General features: G+C 39.5%; 1 protein-coding gene across 1 annotated transcript; it reads left to right on the top strand.

Annotated features, from left to right (window-relative positions):
* The first annotated feature begins 2,861 nt into the window (after window positions 1–2,861).
* On the top strand, window positions 2,862–15,333 carry LOC136290143 (hyaluronidase-1-like). The gene is made up of 4 exons (XM_066184554.1): window positions 2,862–2,922; window positions 5,853–6,807; window positions 13,673–13,762; window positions 14,905–15,333. Exons 2-4 carry the CDS (start codon window positions 5,890–5,892, stop codon window positions 15,331–15,333), a joined length of 1,437 nt encoding a protein of 478 aa, XP_066040651.1. The 5' UTR covers window positions 2,862–2,922; window positions 5,853–5,889.
* The last annotated feature ends 4,516 nt before the right edge of the window (window positions 15,334–19,849 follow it).

Genomic DNA, 19,849 nt, shown 5'->3' with positions numbered 1-19,849 from the left:
AATCTAAACTTACTGCTTTTCAGTTTGAAGCCATTCCCCCTTGTCCTTTCACTACATGTCCTGGCAAAAAGTCCTTCTCCATCTCTCTTGTAGGCCCCCATTAGGTAGCAGAAGGCTGCTCTCAGGTCTCCCCAGAGCCTTCTGTTCTCCTGGCTAAATAACCCCAACTCTCTCAGCTTGTCTTTATAGATGTTCTGAGCATCTGAGCATCTTTATAACCCCCTTCTGGATACACTGGAACAAATCCATGTACTTCTTATGTTGGGGTTCCTGGAGCTGGATGCAGCATTCCAGGTGGGGTGTCACAGGGAAAGGGTAGAGGCAGAGTCAGCTCCCCTGGACTGCTGGTCATTATTCTCTTCATGCTGCCCTGGGTGTGGTTGGCTTTCTGGGCTACAAACACAGGATGCTGGGTCGTGTTCAGCTTCTCATCAACCAACACCCCCAAGTCCTTCTCCTCAGGATGTTACTGTCTTTCTGTTCACTTTTTAACTTGGGATCTGAGAAATATAATTGGAGAATTACAAACATATGTGAGTCGAGACTGAAAACTGGTAGTTGTGAGGATACAGTGGATGCTTAATCTCTCTCTAATGCAGTTTTACATTTTGGACCATAGAAGGTCTCAGGATAGAATAATTCTATTGAGTTGGTATTCTCTGTCCATTTTTCCAGCTTACTAATTCAAGCCATTATTCAATAGAAACAGGAAAAGCAAGACATTTTGCATCATTTCCAAACAGAAAAATAACAACAGAGTAAGAGCAAGACAGAGGCAAGCTGGACAGTTTTGGTCATTCTTGTATTTCCTAAGAAGACTGAGAAATATATAAACGTGTAAATAAACACATTGTAAATATATATGATATGCATATAAATTATACCCCATAGGAAATAATGTAGCCATGCAAGAGATTTTTCAAATTATTTGCAGGCAACCTTGAAATGTGATTGGATGGCAAAAAAAGCCCCTAAATACAGTTGAAATGTCTGTATTTCTTGGCTGTAATAATAACTTCTACACAAAATAAGGTCAGCCTGCATTCAAAAAAGGACACCTCTAGCTGCCAATTTTATACATTCCTTGGTGGAATTCAAACAATTGAGTTTCATTTTTTTTCCCTTTTTCTCATCAGATTTTTCTTTTCCTAGGAAAATATTTTCCTACAAATATGAGAAATACTAGTTAAAATGAATATGTTTGCCACAAAACAAAATGTGAAGTATGCTCAGTAGTTTCAAAACAGGACTCAATAGCACATATGAGAGGCTGAAAACAAACTTGGAAAAATGTTGTAAATCTGGTTTAGATCACAAAACATGACTCTTTTGTTGGAAAAATCACCTTTCCTCTGTGAGTTAACTGTACTCTTTCCTATCCTGGATTTTAAATTAGGTTAATCATATACTGCTTATGAGGAAATCATAAGTGGCTGTTACCATAGGAACTACAGACTTTTTTTTTTAGTTTGTTTCTGGATTTTGAAGTAATTAATGACAGATGTTCAGTGTAATGCATAGTTCACAGATTAAACCAATCGTGTTATAGCTAATTGTATGGACTGTACTTCAAGTCAGCACATAGACGAATATAAAATGAGAGGATGAATTTTCTGGCTGATGTGAAGTTGTGTTGTCTGGTTATATTACCAACATAAAACTCATAATAAGCAGCAGCTGAAATGTCATGTGTTGCAGTGCAAAAATTGCTGGGATAATCAATAAAAAACATTAGAGAAGAAGAACTGTCCATGTAGAGAACACCATTGATCTGTATTGGAGCACATGGTGTGCAAATAGGTTTCTTTAGCATAAGAGTCTATGTTATTATGAATTTTAAGTGGTATATTTTGTTATCAAAGTGTACAATTACAATGTCTAGTTCAGTCATTTTCAACTATTTGAAAATCAAAATAGAGTGGAATTCTGACTAATAAACACAGTTTAGTACAGCTTGGACTAAGTTAACAGCATTTGCTCGGGAAAAGTAAATGTTTGCAATTTTTGCAAAAATTATGAGAGGAATATGCAGAAATAAAATGATCTTTCCTACTCAAGAAATTGCAAAATTCAAACTTACTAGAGGATATATTGAAGTCCAGCTACAACCTGCTTCATCCTAAACTGCACAACAGAAATTGAGGCAAATCGAAAACTACATGTAATAACATGTAGTTTGTGCAGTGAAAACACAGTGATCCAGAATTTCCTGAATACAATAAAGAAACCTCATCAACTTCGCAAGGTTTTTGATCAGACTTCATTTTAGTCACTTGTGAAGAACTCATTTTTGTTTTTAGAATATAGAGCAGAAACTCTGAGAGCTTATTCTGCTCTAGAAACACTGTAGTACCACAGAAAGCTATTGGCATGTTTGAGAAGTTAAACTGACCATGACAATGTGTTATTGAATTAAAAAAAAAGAGAAAAAAAATGGGAAAATTTGAACCAAAGTAGATAATGAGCATCAGGGAGGAATCGTTAGTGTCTGTGCTCATTAAAAACAGGGATTAAAGCAGTCCAATTAGTGCCCATGCATGAGAGTAAAAAGGATGAAGTCCAAAGACAGAGCAATGGAAATTGTAATAAAAGATGTTTTGTTCTTGTTTAGAGGTTCCTTCATGCATTTTGAAACAACAGATAATTTATTTTCTTGTCATTCAGAACTATAGGCTTGTCTGCTTCTTTGAAAACTTGTTTCCCTTGCCTTCAGAAGACTTTTTAAAGAAGTATCTGTAATTAAATTCCCATCTGCAAATAGCATCAGAATTAATTGCAGATTAATGCAACGATATTGGAACTTTTTCAAATGACGATTTTTTCTTCTAATTATCTCCCCTTTAAGGAACTGTGTGTATGGTAATGCCTCCTGTGTGGAATAAAAAGTAGCACGAAAAGTGAGATGCTTTAGCCATCTAAAAGGTAGGCATGTTACCTATGCACTTAGCATCTAATTTAGATTAATAGAGATCGCTGGGTGGCTAATTCAATATACCTTTAAATAAGGAATTTACAGCAACTTTTGGAGGTATCAGGTATTGACTGTTCAACATTTACAAGATCCTGAATGACTGTCCTTGACCGGATCCTAACTTCTAAACAGCTTGAGCAGGATTAGACAGATTTCTGCCTTTTCTTTTTTTTTTTTTTTTTTGCGGGATTCATTTTGCAGGTGCAGAAATCTGCATGTCTAGAGTTGAATAACAGGTCTAGCCTTCTTCACAGTTTCAAAGATCTGGTCAATCCAAATCTTGAGAATTATTTGACATTTCCTGAGATAAACATTTTCATTTTGTCACTTGTGATGTTTTGTCCTGAATGACCAGCTCTGGGGGTGAGCCAGGTGAACTCCAGAGGTCCCTTCCAACTTCAACGACTCTGTTATTTAAAGTCTTGTCAGGGACTTTAAAGTCTTGTCAGGCAACAAAAATTGCCCAAGAACTAAAAATACAGAACTTAAAATTACCCTGCAATATTATCTCATTACCTAACTCTGTTATGATTTATTATCTGCAATGTTCTAGGGCTTTCAGATCTAGACAAGAACTGTACTGTATTAGTCATTAATATCTAACAAAATGTTTTATGTACACAGTAACACAAGGCTGAACAATCCAGCATTTGGATTGTGGGAATAGGAATCTGGGATCTTTTCCCAGATCTTTTCTGACACAGAAATTCACTAAAGGTCTTTTCCTTTTTCCTGGTGCTCTTCCCATTTCATCTGAACTACCACTTTTGGAGAAAAACGGTGTTTACCTCATAGATTTGTTCAAGTGTACTGCAAAATAATCCAGTCCAAATCACGAAAAATCACTTACCAATGTAGTGAGATCATTTGCTACCTCAAAGAAGAAATGTAGAGTACTGTGGTACATTCCTCAGTTTGTATAAAACAGGAAGGGAAAGGCAGTTTTTGTGGCTTGTTTGTTTGTTTGTTTGTTTTTCTCAGGCTGTGGCATTATTAGATGATTATGCAAGACTGCAGGAAAATGGAGAAAAATATATCAGCTGCAAGCATAAAACTTCCTTCCAATGGATCAGTTCCATTCTTTTTCAGCAGGCAGGCTTTTAAGTAGTGTTGGCTTGGTGGCAATGGCCCATTTCACTCAAGGATGTTGTCCTCTAGAGGATTCTGAACAAAATTTTAAAACTTGGGTGCTAAATCTATATTTAGGTCTACAGAACAAGCATTCAGAGAGCGGGTGAGGAAACAATGGAGCATAATTCCTTAGCTTAGTAGTGAGGGCTTGCTCCTGGGGAATCCTGCATTTTGGCTCCTTGCAGTCCTGCCCTTCACTCCCTGCCCCAGCCACTGTTCCATGAAAATTACTTCCTTCTCATCTTGGGAAGGTGCTGTTCTTTCATAAAAGACCACAGGTGAGGGAACTCAATGCTTTTCTGGGACTGAGGATGGAAAAATACAAAACTGAGGCTACAGAAGGGCTGTTCTGTAGGAGACATAAGGAAAAAGTAGAATTTAAGGGAAAGGCAGAAAAGTAGAAGAGCAGTGTCAGATAGGAAATACCAGGGACAAGTAAAGCTAGACTTTACAGGCAAGGAAAGAAATCACTAAAATGGATGTAAAAATAGTAACATATCCAGTTTCAGGACATTTAAAATTCATGTGTCTGGTGCATGAATTGAACCTGCAATGCACACAGTGATTGCAGTGATTTAACATGTGCCTAAAATGGTGAAAGATAGAAAATAACAACTGAGATGATAAATTATGTCATACTAAATATATATATTCACAGAGAAATATTTTTAATGATCTCTGTATCACAGAAAGATCAGCAAAGAAACCTGAATAGCCAGCCCAGGACAGAACTGAGTTGTGCTTCTTGGTGACGAGACTGGAACAGAGACACATTTTGGAGCAGAGGCAGATTCTGGAGCAGCCACTTGTGGACAGTGGGTGAAGAGCTGCCCCATGGAGCACAAAGTAGGGGTGTTTCCAGGGTACCAGGTGCCTTGCAGCTCTGGCAGCTCCCAGAGGACTGCAGCTCCAAGCCAGTGTGGCTATCAGTGAAAACATCAGACCCTGAAAGGAAAAAGTTACTACCCCACTTTTCTACAAATTAGCCCCTTTTTCAAAGATGCAGCATATCTTTCTTTCTTTCTTTCAGCTAGTTCAGATCTGCTTAATGAATTTATGTTCTTTAAAATACAGATATTTAATTTGTCTTCAGAATAAGTAGCTTAGACCACTAAGTCGTTAGTAGTATCCTTCTTCTAGCCTCCAGACTGATTATCACTCTTGCATCTATTAACTCAGAAAATGAAGTTCAGGGATAGATAGCAATGTTTTCGTATCCTGAAAATTGCAGTGTTTCTGAGTTTTCATTAATCTGTGTGAGGTAGAAGTGTCTGCCTTTTGCTTAAATTACCTTTCCTGTTGTGACCATTTGAATACATAGATAGTAAAGGCTGTAGCCCCACTGAGATGATCTTCTAGGTAAGTCAGACTGACTATAGCAGAGCTTGTTTGGAAGCTTAAATTTCAAATAAGTGCACATTCTTTTTTTATACTAAGATTTTAGGTTATTACTTAATTATCTAATTTTGTAGATGTGAGGGAGCAAACAAATATTAAGGGAAGGCCCGAACCAACTCCATGAGGAGTCTGAGTGGAAAGGAAGTGAAGTTTCCAGACATTGTAGTCTATCAAAAAGTTTTCCAAAGCATTTGAAATTAGTGTTAACTTTTGTAAGATCAGTTTTGTACTTTTCTCTCTTTCCGCTGAGTTTAACGTTATCAGAAGCAAATCAAACCAAAAGACATTCTCTTATCATCGAATTTGCCTCCATGCTGCCCTTCTTACATCTTATCTTGGTTTTGTTTTCAAGGGCAGGTCACAGCAATTTCCCAGGAGGAAGCCAAACGATGGCTGTTGGTGTGCAGCTGTTGACAGTGATGGCAGTGCTTTCCCTGGCGGGTGCCCAGCTGCCGAAGCCGGCGCGGGCCCCCCTGGCCCTGCACAAGCCCTTCATGGTTGTCTGGAATGCGCCCACCGAGCAGTGCAGGCTGCGCTACAAGGTGGACCTGGACCTCGGGGTGTTTGACATTGCATCCAACATCAATGAGACTCTGAGTGGATCCAATGTGACCATCTTCTATCACACTCATTTGGGATACTATCCCTACTACTCAGATAATGGAGATCCCGTTAATGGAGGGGTGCCCCAGAACGAAAGTCTTATCAAACACCTTAGCAAAGCAAAGTCTGACATTGACTATTGCATACCCATGAAGAAATTTCAGGGACTTGCAGTCATTGACTGGGAGAACTGGAGGCCCCAGTGGGATAGGAACTGGGGCAATAAAAGCATTTATAGAAATAAATCTCTTGAGATTGTTAGGAGACGGCATCCTCGGTGGTCAGAGGACAAAATTAGGAAAGTGGCTAAAGAGGAATTTGAAAATGCTGGCAGGAGTTTCATGAATAATACCATCCTTCTGGCAGAGCATATGAGACCAAACGGTTTGTGGGGTTACTATCTTTACCCAGACTGCTACAATTACGATTACAAAGAACACCCCCAAATGTACACAGGGAAATGCCCACCCATTGAGTCTTTCCGCAATGACCTCCTGCTCTGGCTGTGGAAGGAAAGCACTGCTCTCTACCCTTCCATATACCTGGATTATATACTGAAGTCAAGCCCAAACGCACTAAAATTTGTTCACTATCGGGTTAAAGAGGCAATACGTGTTGCCTCAATTGCTAGAAAAGACTATGTTTTGCCTGTGTTTGTTTACTCCAGACCATTTTATGCCTATACTTTTCATGTTTTAACAGAGGTAAGCAGACAGACTTCTTTCAGAATTTAGAAATTAGAAATAGCCTCTTAGAAAAAATATGTTCTAAAAGTTTTTCCTGTATAAAAGCACTTACACATTCGTTTTTGATATTTAAGGCAGCCCCCTGAGAGGAAGTACTGTAGTCACAGTACAAAACTGTATGCCTTTCAAGTGTTAATATTGCAGTGGTTTGGTCTACCTCTGTGAGATAGCATTGTATATTTTTAATGAAGGTAATTTAGAAAGAAGATATAAAGAAATATATTCTTTAAGGAAGTGATTCATTCTGATATTTTTATTCTTCAGGGCAGCTTGTGAAATGAGCTTGACAGATTTTGTGAAGTTTAAAATTAATAAGTGCAGTGGAAAGATAAACTTTCCTGAGAAAGGAGCCTCAGGGCTCTTTTGTTTCTTTATGCAAATGTAAATTCATTCAGTATAGAAATAAACTAGTCAAGTAAAGGAATCTGTCCTGGAGTTCCTAACTCCTGCATGATGAGCATTGGCTCACTGTCTCACTTTTCAGAAGTACAACATCTTCATGTCTAACATTTAGTGCCAAACTGTGGAGTCCTTTTTTCATAGAAACCCTGTTTTTGAGTCATGCAATGTTCCATCAACAAGTGATCAAGTGCAATAAATATGTAGTGGCCACAACATTGATGGAAAATTATATATGTGCAAATCTCAGACTTTCTGAATATGTAATGATGATTGTTGCTCTGACTTTGTTTATGCACATAATAGAAATGCACAGACACTTATTCATTTCTCTAATAGTTGCCTCAAGTGCCTAAAGTTTTTCTTTGGTTTCTATCAATTCCATGAGCAATGAGAAAATCTGGGACAAGAAACTGGGACAGAAATAACCCCATGATGACAAAGGGCATCTGGGAGTGCTCCCTCCCTTTATTTTATGGAGAGCTCCATGAGAGATTCCTTTTAATGCTGCCAGAGACAAGTTCTTGACTCAAACCAGAACAGATAAAGGGAGAGATATGGCAGGGGAAAAGACAAAGTTCTGTCGGCGATTGATGGAGAGACAGGAAGACTGATTTGGTGATCAGAATTCGATTTTACTCAGGTTTTCTAAGAGTTTATATACCATTTCAGGGAGGTTAATAATTTCTACTACAATAATTAGGTTAAAAGATTATACAAGCAACTCATGCATTTTACATCATCTTTCTCGTAGGGGGTTGATTGAATCTCTCCTCTTCCCATAAGCAGGTTTAATCCCATCTTCTCATAATCTCAAAGTTCTGTTTGTCCCTGCCATGTCATCCTAGTCATTCAACTAGCTATGCTAATTAAATCTGTCTTACTCTCTGTCTTGTGTGTTCCCACAAGTTCAGTCCAGTGAACCACAGGCTGTGGGAGCTTCAGCCTGGAGCTGGAACTGAGGAGATGCAGCAGATCCCTGAGAGCCTGAGAAGTGTTTCAGGCTGATCCCGGGAAGCAAATGGTACTTTCAGGCTGCCCCTTGAAAGCAAATTGTACATAGAAGTAGTTGGGAATTTGGTCTGGTTCATTTTCAGGAACCAGGAACTCTCTGGAACTGTTTCCTCTGTGGAAATTGCAGGTGCTAGCTGACTCAGAGATCATGGGCAGATAGGCCAGTCTAGTCCTGAAGGCAAGGAGTCACTGGGGTCAGTACAGGCATGCTGCCATCCAGAACACCTTCACTGAAGAACTCAGGCTAGGAGACACATAAGAATTCTGCAAATGCAGTCCATAACAATACATTTTTATAAAATTAATTAGTCCCTTGATCAATATAAAATACCATGAATGTTACTGAAAGCTGTGAAAACTAGCATGCAGTTACCAGTCATGTGTGAGTTCAAAATCTGTGGTGGTACATAGTTACTGTTTCACCTTAAGCTATTTTCTGAACAGTACAGTAGTAATTTGGAGTGATTCTCCTCTCAGGTTACATTCTTTAACTCATTAGCCTGTTCTCAATTTGCATGAAGCCATTTACTTTTGGATACGTGAAAGATTGCTTTACAACTCTGCAGCCAGGAAAGATCTTTGCATAGCCAGAGAAACATATTTGGATTATGCTCCACTACATATTTTCTAATAAGGACAGCACAGGCAGAGTCCTCAACATAGGACAGGGCTTGACGTGTCCAGCCTATGCACATCATCTGTGAGAACAGCTTGGGGTCTGACAGGAACTTGCAGGGTTGTATTTAAAAACCTTCTACATAGAAATGATCTAGAAAACAACGTTCTTGTATTCTTTATTGGATAATTTAAATGTGGTTTTGTATGTTCAGGTTTTAGACTAGATTGCAGCTTCTCATTTGACCCATGCCATGCCTCTAAGTGATGCTCACAGAGTTACAAACAAGGCACGAAACCTCTGAGCTCCAGAAACAATGTGCATGAAGGTGAAAAGGAAAAGTTCCCAGGACAATGACATCCAGGCTAAATGGCCACAGAAAAACAGGGACAGTAGGCAGATGGGATAGTTACCTGATCTCTGGCAGGGGCTGGGCCAGGACAAACACAGCCTTGATCCATCATGCTGTGCAAGAGCTGTACTTACCATTCCAACAGAAACACTACTGACATTCAAGACTAATGTGCAAGCCCTTTTGGACAAAAAGCTTACGTGAAATTGCACAGTGGAGTCAGAAAAAATGGTTGTGAGTCAGAGTCACTGAGGGAGAGACACAGGTCTATCAAACCTTTCGAAAGATGAAAGGCCAGGTCAGGTTCCAGACAGATGCTGTACCTGTGTGTGCTGTACCTTTCACCCTGACTGCATCTGGAAATCAGGTGAGTTGTTCATAAGGTATCTGAGAAATTAATCCTGCTTTTTTATCTTAGAAACAATTTATAAATTCTGAATTGGGATCCAAATCCTTATGAAAGGTTTTTGTATTTGCTAGAAATGTGTATAAGCAGTTTGCCATCTGTAGGGTATTTAGGAACTTTCTGCTTAGACAATTCACTACTAAGTGTGTGGGAGAGGGAAGTCACACAGTAGCATCTGTGCTTCCTGACTAGATGGCTGAAATCATTAATGAAGCAGGATGACAACTGACAAATGATTAATAATGGATAGCAATCCTGTTGTTCCCCTACAGATAGTCTTCTCTGATGACCAGGTGTGTATGGAGAGCAACCCCTGCAACCATGCCAGGCTTGCTGAACACAGAAAACTCTTGTCTGTAACTAAGGCTCTTCAAGATTACAGATATACTTATTTTCCTTTCCTCAACATGTAACTGGAACTGACTGTCTTATTTCATTTCAAGCTCCAAAACTGATGGTTTAGTTCACCTCCTATTCTTTTAAGGTCCAGTGCAGTGACTTGAGTGATCTAAATACAGAGAAACATTGACAGACACTAGAGCCTCCTCCTCTCTGCAAAATCAGGTGTTCCATTTGGGGATAGCCCAGCCTAGTCTTGAGGGCCTTAGGTAGTTGCACACTGCCCCCAAAAGCCTGAACAAAAATGAGCATCACAAGGGAAGAGGCTCTGTTGACTTGTTAATCATTTGGACAAACACCAGTTGCCAGTCTGATACAAAGAACAAATTAGGATTCCCCAGCCAGACAAATGCTAAGATATTCATATTTAAATTATCTATTTTTTTTTAAAGTTGCATGTTTTCTTCCATATGAGGCTTTTATTACACTCTCAAAGAAGAGCCGTGCCAGTGAGCCCCCATCAATGCCAAGCTGTGCTGTGTGAGAAGGGGCACTTGGTTCAGTCCCAAAAGCAGGACTGCTGTGTCTGAGGGTGCTGGTGGATTTCATGTGCCTCACTCAGTTCTTCATGGTGGCTCCTTCTTGTCTCTGGCCATAATTTGCCACCCTTAGCTATTAGGAAAGGCACATATCTTTCCTTTTCTTGAAATACACAAATGAAGAATGAAATTTTATTTTCTAACCCTGTCTATGGCAGAGGAGGAGGAAGCAGGGGATGGTGCCTCCTTCAATGGATGACCATCCACTGGTCAGAGCACCTGCCTCTGGTGCAGAAGCTCTTGGCTCTGTTCTCTTCCCAGCCTACTCCGGATGAATCCAGCACCCTGTGTCAGGGACCAGAAAAGAGTGAAGGAATCATCAGACCAAATATAACAAGCCATCAGAGAGCAAAAATAAAAACGAGGGTAAAACCTCCTGTCCACAGGTCATTTGGGGAAGAACCTCTCTGAGTTGATGGCTTTTGAGGTACTGAACCTGACGCATTCATTCAGTAACAGACATAATTATGCCTAGAAATGACAGTCAGGAACCTTTCCTTGTGGGCAGGTTACCTAATTATTAACACATATTTATCATAAGCTGTAGTCGGGTTCACACTTATTTCTCTTTATCTCTATTGAACCTTCATTGAGTTGTTGCAAAGTGAAATGGCATCAGACAGAAATGTCATCTGAAACCTCATGATGATGGTAGCCCTCTCCAGAGGGTTATCTGGAGATTATGTCTTAGACCAACCCCTTCTATTTCTCTCTTCTGGGAAGGACTCTTAGCACTTGACCTTTGTTCCAAAGAACACAAAAAGAGCAAATGCAAGGTGTAAGGACAGTGTTTAAATGAAGTCCTATACTATATTTTTGTGGTGAACTGCTGTTTTCACCAGCATCTAGCACCTGTACAGGCGCTGTAAGAGTCCTTTAAGAATCCCTAGGAAAACATACCTTCCAATAAAATGCCAAATTTTGGCCTTAATCCAAGGTAAGTGCTGAAGTTTTGTGTTGTAATTGTGTTGTAATGTAAGCTGGTAATTCTAGATTCCAGGAAAATGGAAGAGTAGATGCCTCAGGGACTTAGGTGTGAAATTTTCAGTGCCATGGGATTTCACACATCTAGAGGTCTGGATGAACTTACAGGATTAGTTTTGTCAGTTTTATATCCATATGAATTAGACATGAAGTGTTGTAATATTTTTGTGGATCTGATAAAACTAACAAAAGAAAGATGTGGAATATGTGGTTATAAAAACTAGATTTACTGACTTCCAGTCAAGCACTCTAATTCCCAGAGCATATTACTTACTAAAAGCTTATTTCAGGGTTTTCTCAGGTCTTAGTTCATCCAACAATGCTAAATATTTATTTATTATTTATTCTCGAGGCCTGATAAGTTTTAGTTATTTTCTTTATGAGATCTGAAATGTGTTAGTGCAAAATCACTCAACCGTCATGTGAGTAATGTAGAATCGCAGTTCGGTCTTTGCATCTGGGTAAACTTCATAAAATGTGTTGCAGATGATGAAGGCCTGGGAACCCTCATTACCTACACATCAGACTGTATTTCACATTCTTTTAACATTTGGTACTTTAATCTTTAATTAACACACTCCTTTTTTTTTTAATTGATTAATTAATTTATTCCTGCAGGAAATACCTCTCCTCCTTAACCCCTTTGAAAATAACACCTGCTGTCCACATCACTATCCTTTAAAAAGTACTACTCGTCTGTATCCTTTTAAGAGTAATGACAGTTTCTAAAAGACTGTTTGGGTGATCAGCAGCAGCATGAGCTTCAGGCAGGGCCAGCTATACTTTAAATCACTCTGAACTCTGCACTAGGAGCCAGTAGGCAGCTCTGCTCTTCCAGATTTTTGCAGGTTTCCAACCTTTAGTTAAGGGTCAAAGCCCCTGCTCACTCTGAATTCTCTTTAATTGCCTTCAACTCTTCAGGGGACTCTCCCTTTCCCACAACATTTATTTGTGTTTTTTCTTTATATTTCTCAGGCCACAAATGTTTCAGGAATGGAAATTCAATAATTATGCATTGATAAATCAACAGGCCCACTTACAAAAAAGAATATATCATTTGGTAGTAATTAATAATAACATGATTCTTCTCTTTAATTTTGCCTTTCCAAATTTGCCACCACCATATGGAGATAATTTGGCTTATATTTTTGATTATTCTCTAGTTAAAGAGCTGCAAAGACTGTATAAAAGACCATAAATGTCTTTTTAAAGGAATTTTCTCGTCATCAAATTGAGAAATTTTGTACTGTCTGTCATTACAGATCCTGATCAGGAATTACTTTTAAATCAATTATTGTGGATAGAAATGGTTTTAGATGGAATTAATTATGCCTTGAAATTCCTTCCTACATATTTTTGAAGATTTAACTGCATTTTTCTAGACACAATGTTCATAATCTCAGAGAATGGCTTTAAGACACTTGCAAGATTACATTGCCATGCTGTTGGCAAAGCACTAGTGACTCCTGTTCAACATTCAACCTGCTCTGGTAGAGTTGTATTATTCCTATTGTTACAACTCAGCTTCTTATTGGTTCAATTCTAAAAATGGACAAGGTTAAATCAATATGCAAATGTATGTGCATTTGGGTTTTTTCCCCCGACTTGGCACTTGTAGTAGGGAGAGAGGTTCATTTTTCAAAGATATATTTCTTGGACTAATGGCACTTATGCTGGTAGAAAGAGCAGCCCTGTAACTCTGTCGGCATGGTTAAAGCAGCACAAGTTAGACTCCTGCCTAAAGGGGTCATCCAGTGATGTGTGATCCTACTGAACATCATTTGCCAAAAATGTTACCTAGGTAGATTTGTATCTTGGTAATCATTCAAAGACTAGTGGATAAAATAGATCATTAAATCCTGACTCCACTGGCTTGGTTGGAGGAACCCTTGTGTATAAACTATAAAGATTTCATTATTTATTAAGCACCCATGCAAACCTTTTTAGAGACACAGAACTTTCTAAACTAAATGGTGATTTTATTGTGAAGAATATACCACCAATGCTGTCTCTGGGGAAAAAAAAGGGGAAGTGATGCCCATATCCCAGTGCTTTTTTACTTTCACTTTTGTATATTTGTTTTACTCATCTGTGGATTTGGCCCTCTTTTTCAGAGGGATCTGGTCAATACCATTGGGGAAAGCGCAGCTTTGGGAGCAGCAGGAGTTGTTCTCTGGGGCAGTATGCAATATGCCAGCTCAAAGGTGAGTCCTATCAGCTTACCAGTTCTTAGGAATCACCTCAATCACCTCAATAGCTCTTGTCTGACACCATACCCTCCACAGCACCCATCTACCTTTATCAGTGTCATCAGCCAACAACTGAGGATGATGGCTCAGTACTACTTTCAGGTCTCATTAATTCTGTTAGGCAGAAAAATTCTGTTGCTTCAGAGCACATTGCTTTGGGCAGGTCATTTGTAGCGCAGTGGAATAATGAGTCAGGTGAGGAGAAAGACAAGTTTCAAAATAAATGCTGTACAAATATAAGCACAGTTTGTTTTACAGTGTTCTACTTTGTAACTACGGCAGTTGTCCAGTTTGACTGGGAAGGAATGGAGTCTGGAGGTGAGGTATTTTCTCCAATTGCTAAGGTTGAAATGTTGCATGGAAAATAATGTCACAAGACAAGCCTTAATTACTTCTCCCAGGTTCTTCAGACTTTCAAAAATAAACCTTCTTGAGGAGATGGAAGGCAGCACTGGAGTTTCCCGGGAGGCATGGCAGGATAGCCCCCATTCCTAAACCTGGGCTTTGGTGCCCACTCTGCTTTTCATGCAGTCTGCTCTCCTACTCCTGAAGTCTCTGGAAAAGAACACTGAGTTGGTCAGAGGAACCAGGAAATCTGAAAGGGAACTTTCTAGTTGTAATTGCAGCAATTTCTGTGCTGGTTTATGAAAATTATGTGGCTCCTGGTAAACTGAATGTATGGGAGTGATCAGGGTCAGAGTGGTGACTTAATTTGTGCTTTAAAACCTGTTAGTCCCATGCACTTCTCGTAGTCAGCAGTTATCAGAAATCTCTACTTAAGGAACTGGTTAGTCTCAGATATGAACCATATGAACCCTCTCTCTGCTTCCTGGGACTCCTCCCTAGTCTCACACTATATCTTCCTACCTGGCCCTCAAATAGAAACTATAGTAGAGGTCAATACTTTTCTAATCTTACACATGGAAATAAACTCATTTAAACCAAATAGATCATTCCAGTATGTAAGTCCAACCATATTTATCTCAATGGATTACTTTAGGCAAGAACAGTTTAGTACTAGCATCCTTTTAGACATAATAAACTTGGACATCGTGCTAGATACTGAGAAATATGTCATGGTCTCTTATTATTCCCAGGAGAGCTGCCTAACCGTGAAGCGGTACATTGATGGACCTTTAGGACATTATGTCATTAATGTGACCTCAGCAGCCAAGCTCTGCAGCAAAGTCCTGTGCAAGAAGAATGGAAGATGTATCCGCAAAAACAGCGACTCTTCCGCTTACCTCCATTTGTCACCCACTGATTTTAAGATCCACAACCGTCACTCAGAGAGGGGCCCCAGGTTCCAGGTGGCTGGTGAACCCAGCCTGGAGAGCATTGAAGCCATGAAGGAGAGATTTATTTGTCAGTGTTACCAGGGCTGGACAGGAATATTTTGTGAGTTGCCTGACCAAAGGCTATTGGAACACTGGGTTCATGTAGTGTATAGTAGATCAAGGAAACAAAGCCTTTTAATCTTCCTCTTAGGAACCATGCAGCTTCTTCTGCTTTGCTCTAGACATTAAAGTCTTCCTAAAGCCATGCATGGGAATAAAAATGGTGCCTCTAGAAGTTCTGGGTTTTTTAAAAAAAAATTATTGTGAAGAGAAAAGGCATTTTTGATTAAATAATTTTATTCTGTTTTAGTCATTTTCCACTCCTTCAACTTTTTAGACATTAAAAATTTTGAAAACATTTTTTTACCAGCTCCTTCACTCTTACCTTGTGTTTCACCCATGTGTTCAACAGATAAAAATTCTGTTGTTGCAGTGGAAGTTTTACCTGAAGAAAAAGGTTGAATGAACTTGAACAAAGATTCCACCACACAGAAGTTTAAAAAGAAGAACACAGAACCTCTTTGTTTCAGGGTTGGGTGATTTAACATGGTGATGAGGAGAGTCTTGTGGACCAGGGACTGGGAACTGTTCTCTGCAGCTCTTGCTGAAATCAAGTGGTACATTGTGTGAGCAGCTGCACTGTGCCCAGAGCCATATCCACTCATCCTACTACTTCTGCATAAGCATTGTGAAGAGTATATGGTTATACATCAGCACACACTTTAAAAAAATTATATTTCAGTATTCTGAGGCCTAATTTCATTCATGTTACTTCTAGAGGTATTGGTATCTCCAGTACTAGTGTTCTGCCATCGGTTTCAAAGATACTATCTGACTGAACATCTCTGCAATTACTTTTAGGTGAGGGAATTCTGAGCTCTGAGAGCAGTGCTGGCACCTGACGCCCAGTAGCGCTTCTGCCTGTGCAGGAAATAGGGAAATTATTTGCTTCCTATTGACTGGGTGAGCTTATTTGCACACTCCAACCCCTTGGGAAGGAGGCATCCCTGCTGCTTTTGGAGTTGCTGCAGGTCTTTGCTTTCTGCTGGCTGGTCAGTGAATGGGAAAAGAGAACAGGCTGACAGATCCTACTGTCAGTGTGTGTTTCCCTCAGCAGGTCAGGAGAAAATGAAGAACTCTATTCATTGAGATATTTTGGCTTGTAGCCTTTGGCTTCAGATGGGGACCTCTCTGAAGGTGGTATAGCTTAATGAACTACTGATTACTGGTTAATTTAGCATCCATAACACGCTGTTCTGTCAGGCTCTGCCATGTCCATTCATTGATTCACGTTCACGTGTGAATGACTGTATTCCATCAAAGACCTATCAATCTTCCACAAAGCCTTTCAATGTAACAAACAGTGGACACCTTCACTGAAATTAAGACAAGCCCAAGAAATTTCCTACACCACTCTGACTTACTAAAATAATTTTATTTGAGGTGTTTGTATGATGTGTTGGACTGAGTATTGTTTCAGATCATGGACACAGACATTAATAAGAAACTCACATATGGGTCTAAGACTGCTTTTTTGCCCTTTCTAGTGTCTGTATTGATCATCTGTGGCCTGACCACATTGCTCACATTACACAGTACCCTATTCCTGTAGCAGTTTGATTAAAATCAGCAAGGTTATACAGAGAAGATAATCAACTCTGTAAGGTCTGAATCCGGCTCTTATCCAGGCCCCCTTCTTGAGACTGTCTTAAATTACTTTAAACATTAACATGTCTCTATGAATTATAATCTGCTGTATTCTCTCTAATCTCCTTATTTCTGAACATTTCTTCATGGTAACCCTACATAAAAAAAAACTATCTTTGCTTTGCCCAGACCAGATTCACAGCTGGTTTGAAAGGTGAGCTCAGATTCACCTGAACCAAAGATCCAGCTCATTACAGACCTGCAGTGAATATTAAGGCTGTCTTTAAACCTAGACACTGAAATTGAACAGATTTCACTTAGGTAGAGACTGAGTGACTTGGGGCCTATAGTGAGTCATTGTAATGTCATGTGCTGAGAAGCTCCCAGAGAGCTTTGCCACTGACCTTTTGCTTTGTAATGTGTAACAGCAGTGGATGACAGCAAAAGTAAAGGTAAAAACTTCCTTATTTTGGTGGGGGAGAGGAAGGATTAAAATTGAAGTTTAGAAAAACTGACAGTTATTAAGAGCTAAGCCTTTAAATTGAAGTTGTTGCATTTACCTTATAAAATAATTATAGACATAGACATAGACATAGACATATATAGATATAGATATAGATATAGATATAGATATAGATATAGATATAGATATAGATATAGATATATTCTGCTTTAGCTTCTTTATTCAGTTCAGATTTTGTTAAACTTCAAGGGAACTTACACCTACTTTAGTGTCTTGAGAGCATAGAAACTACTAGCCCAGTTTTGCTAAATATCTATCACCAATGTCGGTCTCTATTTAAACTGGATGCTCCTGATTTGTGTAATGCTGCCCCATAGAGCTGAAGTAAAAATGTTGTAATGCTTATGCACTGTGTCAGTGAAATGTGTTTATAAAATGTTCTGTGTTACTTCATAATGTGTTTTCATTGTTTCTGTATGCTTATAAGAATAAACGATGTTGAGACTTAAATATAATAATATTAATATAAATAATATAATATAAATAAATGATGTTGAGATGATTTATTTAGGTAGCAGAAATTCAATTAAACTGACATAAGGTCTTCAGCTAAAGTTCTGGTAATTTGTGAGAAATTTATGCAAACTAAACAAGTGCTGTGGGTGAAATGTCCCTGTTCATGATTCAGTCTGTGGTGTATACCCTGTATGAGAAAATGCTGGTAGAGACCTGTATAAGTACATAAGGCGCTGTCAGTTTATGTCAGGTCTGAATTTGTCCAGTGTTTCTTCTTCAACCTAGGGCACAATTTCACACAGAAGAGTGTGTGAAAGTACAGAAAGAAGAGTGTCTGTGATAGTACATCTATCTGGGCATAAAGGCTTTTGAATTTGGGTCACATATTTCTGTGAAGAACTGTGAGCCCTGTTCTGCATCTGCATCACTAGGTTGTCTTAGGTAGAAGAGCAAAACCAGAATTTGGTCTAGGGTTCTTAATAATTATTAAAGGAATCAAGATCTAAGTGAACGTAATATTACAACTTCTTTTCTATTTCACCAAGTTAGAGCCGTTTCTTTTGTGAAGAAAACAACATTTACCATATGACAATATCCCTGAAAGAGGTGGAGTTGGAGGTAGCTCTGCTGCTGACTGAGGACAGGTAGAAATTGCACATATGAATGTAAGGTATCTCATGTCTTCAGAGTCCCTATGTGAGACCAACAACTACACCAGGCCAGTAGCAAAGTTAGGATGTATTTGACTCCTTAGCTCCACAAATGGGTCACCTTCTGGGAGAGGGCCACTATGTGGTGCTGCATTAGTGTCCTTTACCAGGGAGAATCCAGGGTGGGATCATGCCAGGTTGACTGGAAACTGATGCTGGGCAGGACCACAGAGCATGCACCACATGGAGAAACATGACATATAGTCAAAACCTTGGTAACTAGCAATTTTTTCCTTCAGTTACCCTTAAATTAATACTACTTTTAAAATTGAATTATGAACTAATTGGTTCACTTAATACTGGTTGTACAGTGTCGGAGACACACAATCCAGTTTGTATCTGTAGTACAACTATAGGAGAAGGGAGAGTTTAAAGTGGCAGAGAACCTTTATGATGATATCCTCAGCTAGAACCAGTTCTTAAATCACAGTCAGTCCTGGGAAATAGATATTGATTTCCAGAGACAACAGAAATAAGAGTTTTGATTTATTTTATCTGAACCACTTCTGCTTCAAGATGATCATGGACCCAGACCCCAGTTCTTCCCAGATGCTGAGCTGTAGACTCCTCTAATTAGCTGAGGATAATTAATACCAACACACTGAACAGGGTTTCAGCCTTTATCAAGTTTCCTGATTAGGCACTCAAAAACTTTGAAATTTGGGGAAATATTTTGCTCGTTTCCTATTTCTCTCTCACTGCAGTTGGGTCTTGCACTTAATAAAATTTCATTTTGAGCAGCTCTTAAAATATAGAAAGCCTGGGACTCGTTTTATTTCACTTCAGTCTGACTGGTAAATGTGTGGGATTGTAGTTCCAACTTAACCAGCTTTAGGTGCCATTGGCATCTCCTTTCCACTCCCAAACTTTCCTCTCACTCCCATCCATCCGTCATGGTATGCTGTTCCCTGCTTCTGCTGGCACACTTGCTCCGGGGCTCTTGACCTGATCTGTATTGGGAAACCCTCCAGGTAAAATGTTCCCTTGTTAAAATTCAGGTGCTTTCCCACAATGCTTTTTTTTTCTGAAAGTCACCTTAATTCCTCTATCTGGCTCACATCATTCTGCCCATAATGTTGAGCCAGCGCTAAGGAAGCGGACAAAACCCACAAGGAAGTGGTAACAAAGCCCTAAGCTGAGTATTGTCACCCAAGACAACACAATGTGAGTAAGCAGCTGTGGTATGCAGTTGGCAGATCAGTCATAGCTCACCCAGCCCGTGCCCCAGGTCTGTGTGGCAGGGGAAGGGCTGGCAGCCCCTGCTCTCCTCCCTGCCTCCATGGGCAACAGCAGGCAGGAGATCCATCCAAGGATGGGGACACTGCCATGCCAGAGCACCTGCTGGAGTCCTTCAAAGCTGAGGGCTCCT

This window comes from Chamaea fasciata, unplaced genomic scaffold (assembly GCF_029207755.1).
Source record: "Chamaea fasciata isolate MVZ Bird 193981 ecotype frontalis unplaced genomic scaffold, bChaFas1.0.hap1 SCAF_5, whole genome shotgun sequence".
Lineage (NCBI taxonomy): Eukaryota > Metazoa > Chordata > Aves > Passeriformes > Sylviidae > Chamaea > Chamaea fasciata.
The sequence above is the reverse complement of the archived record's forward strand: the minus strand, read 5'-3'. Positions and strand labels throughout refer to the sequence as shown.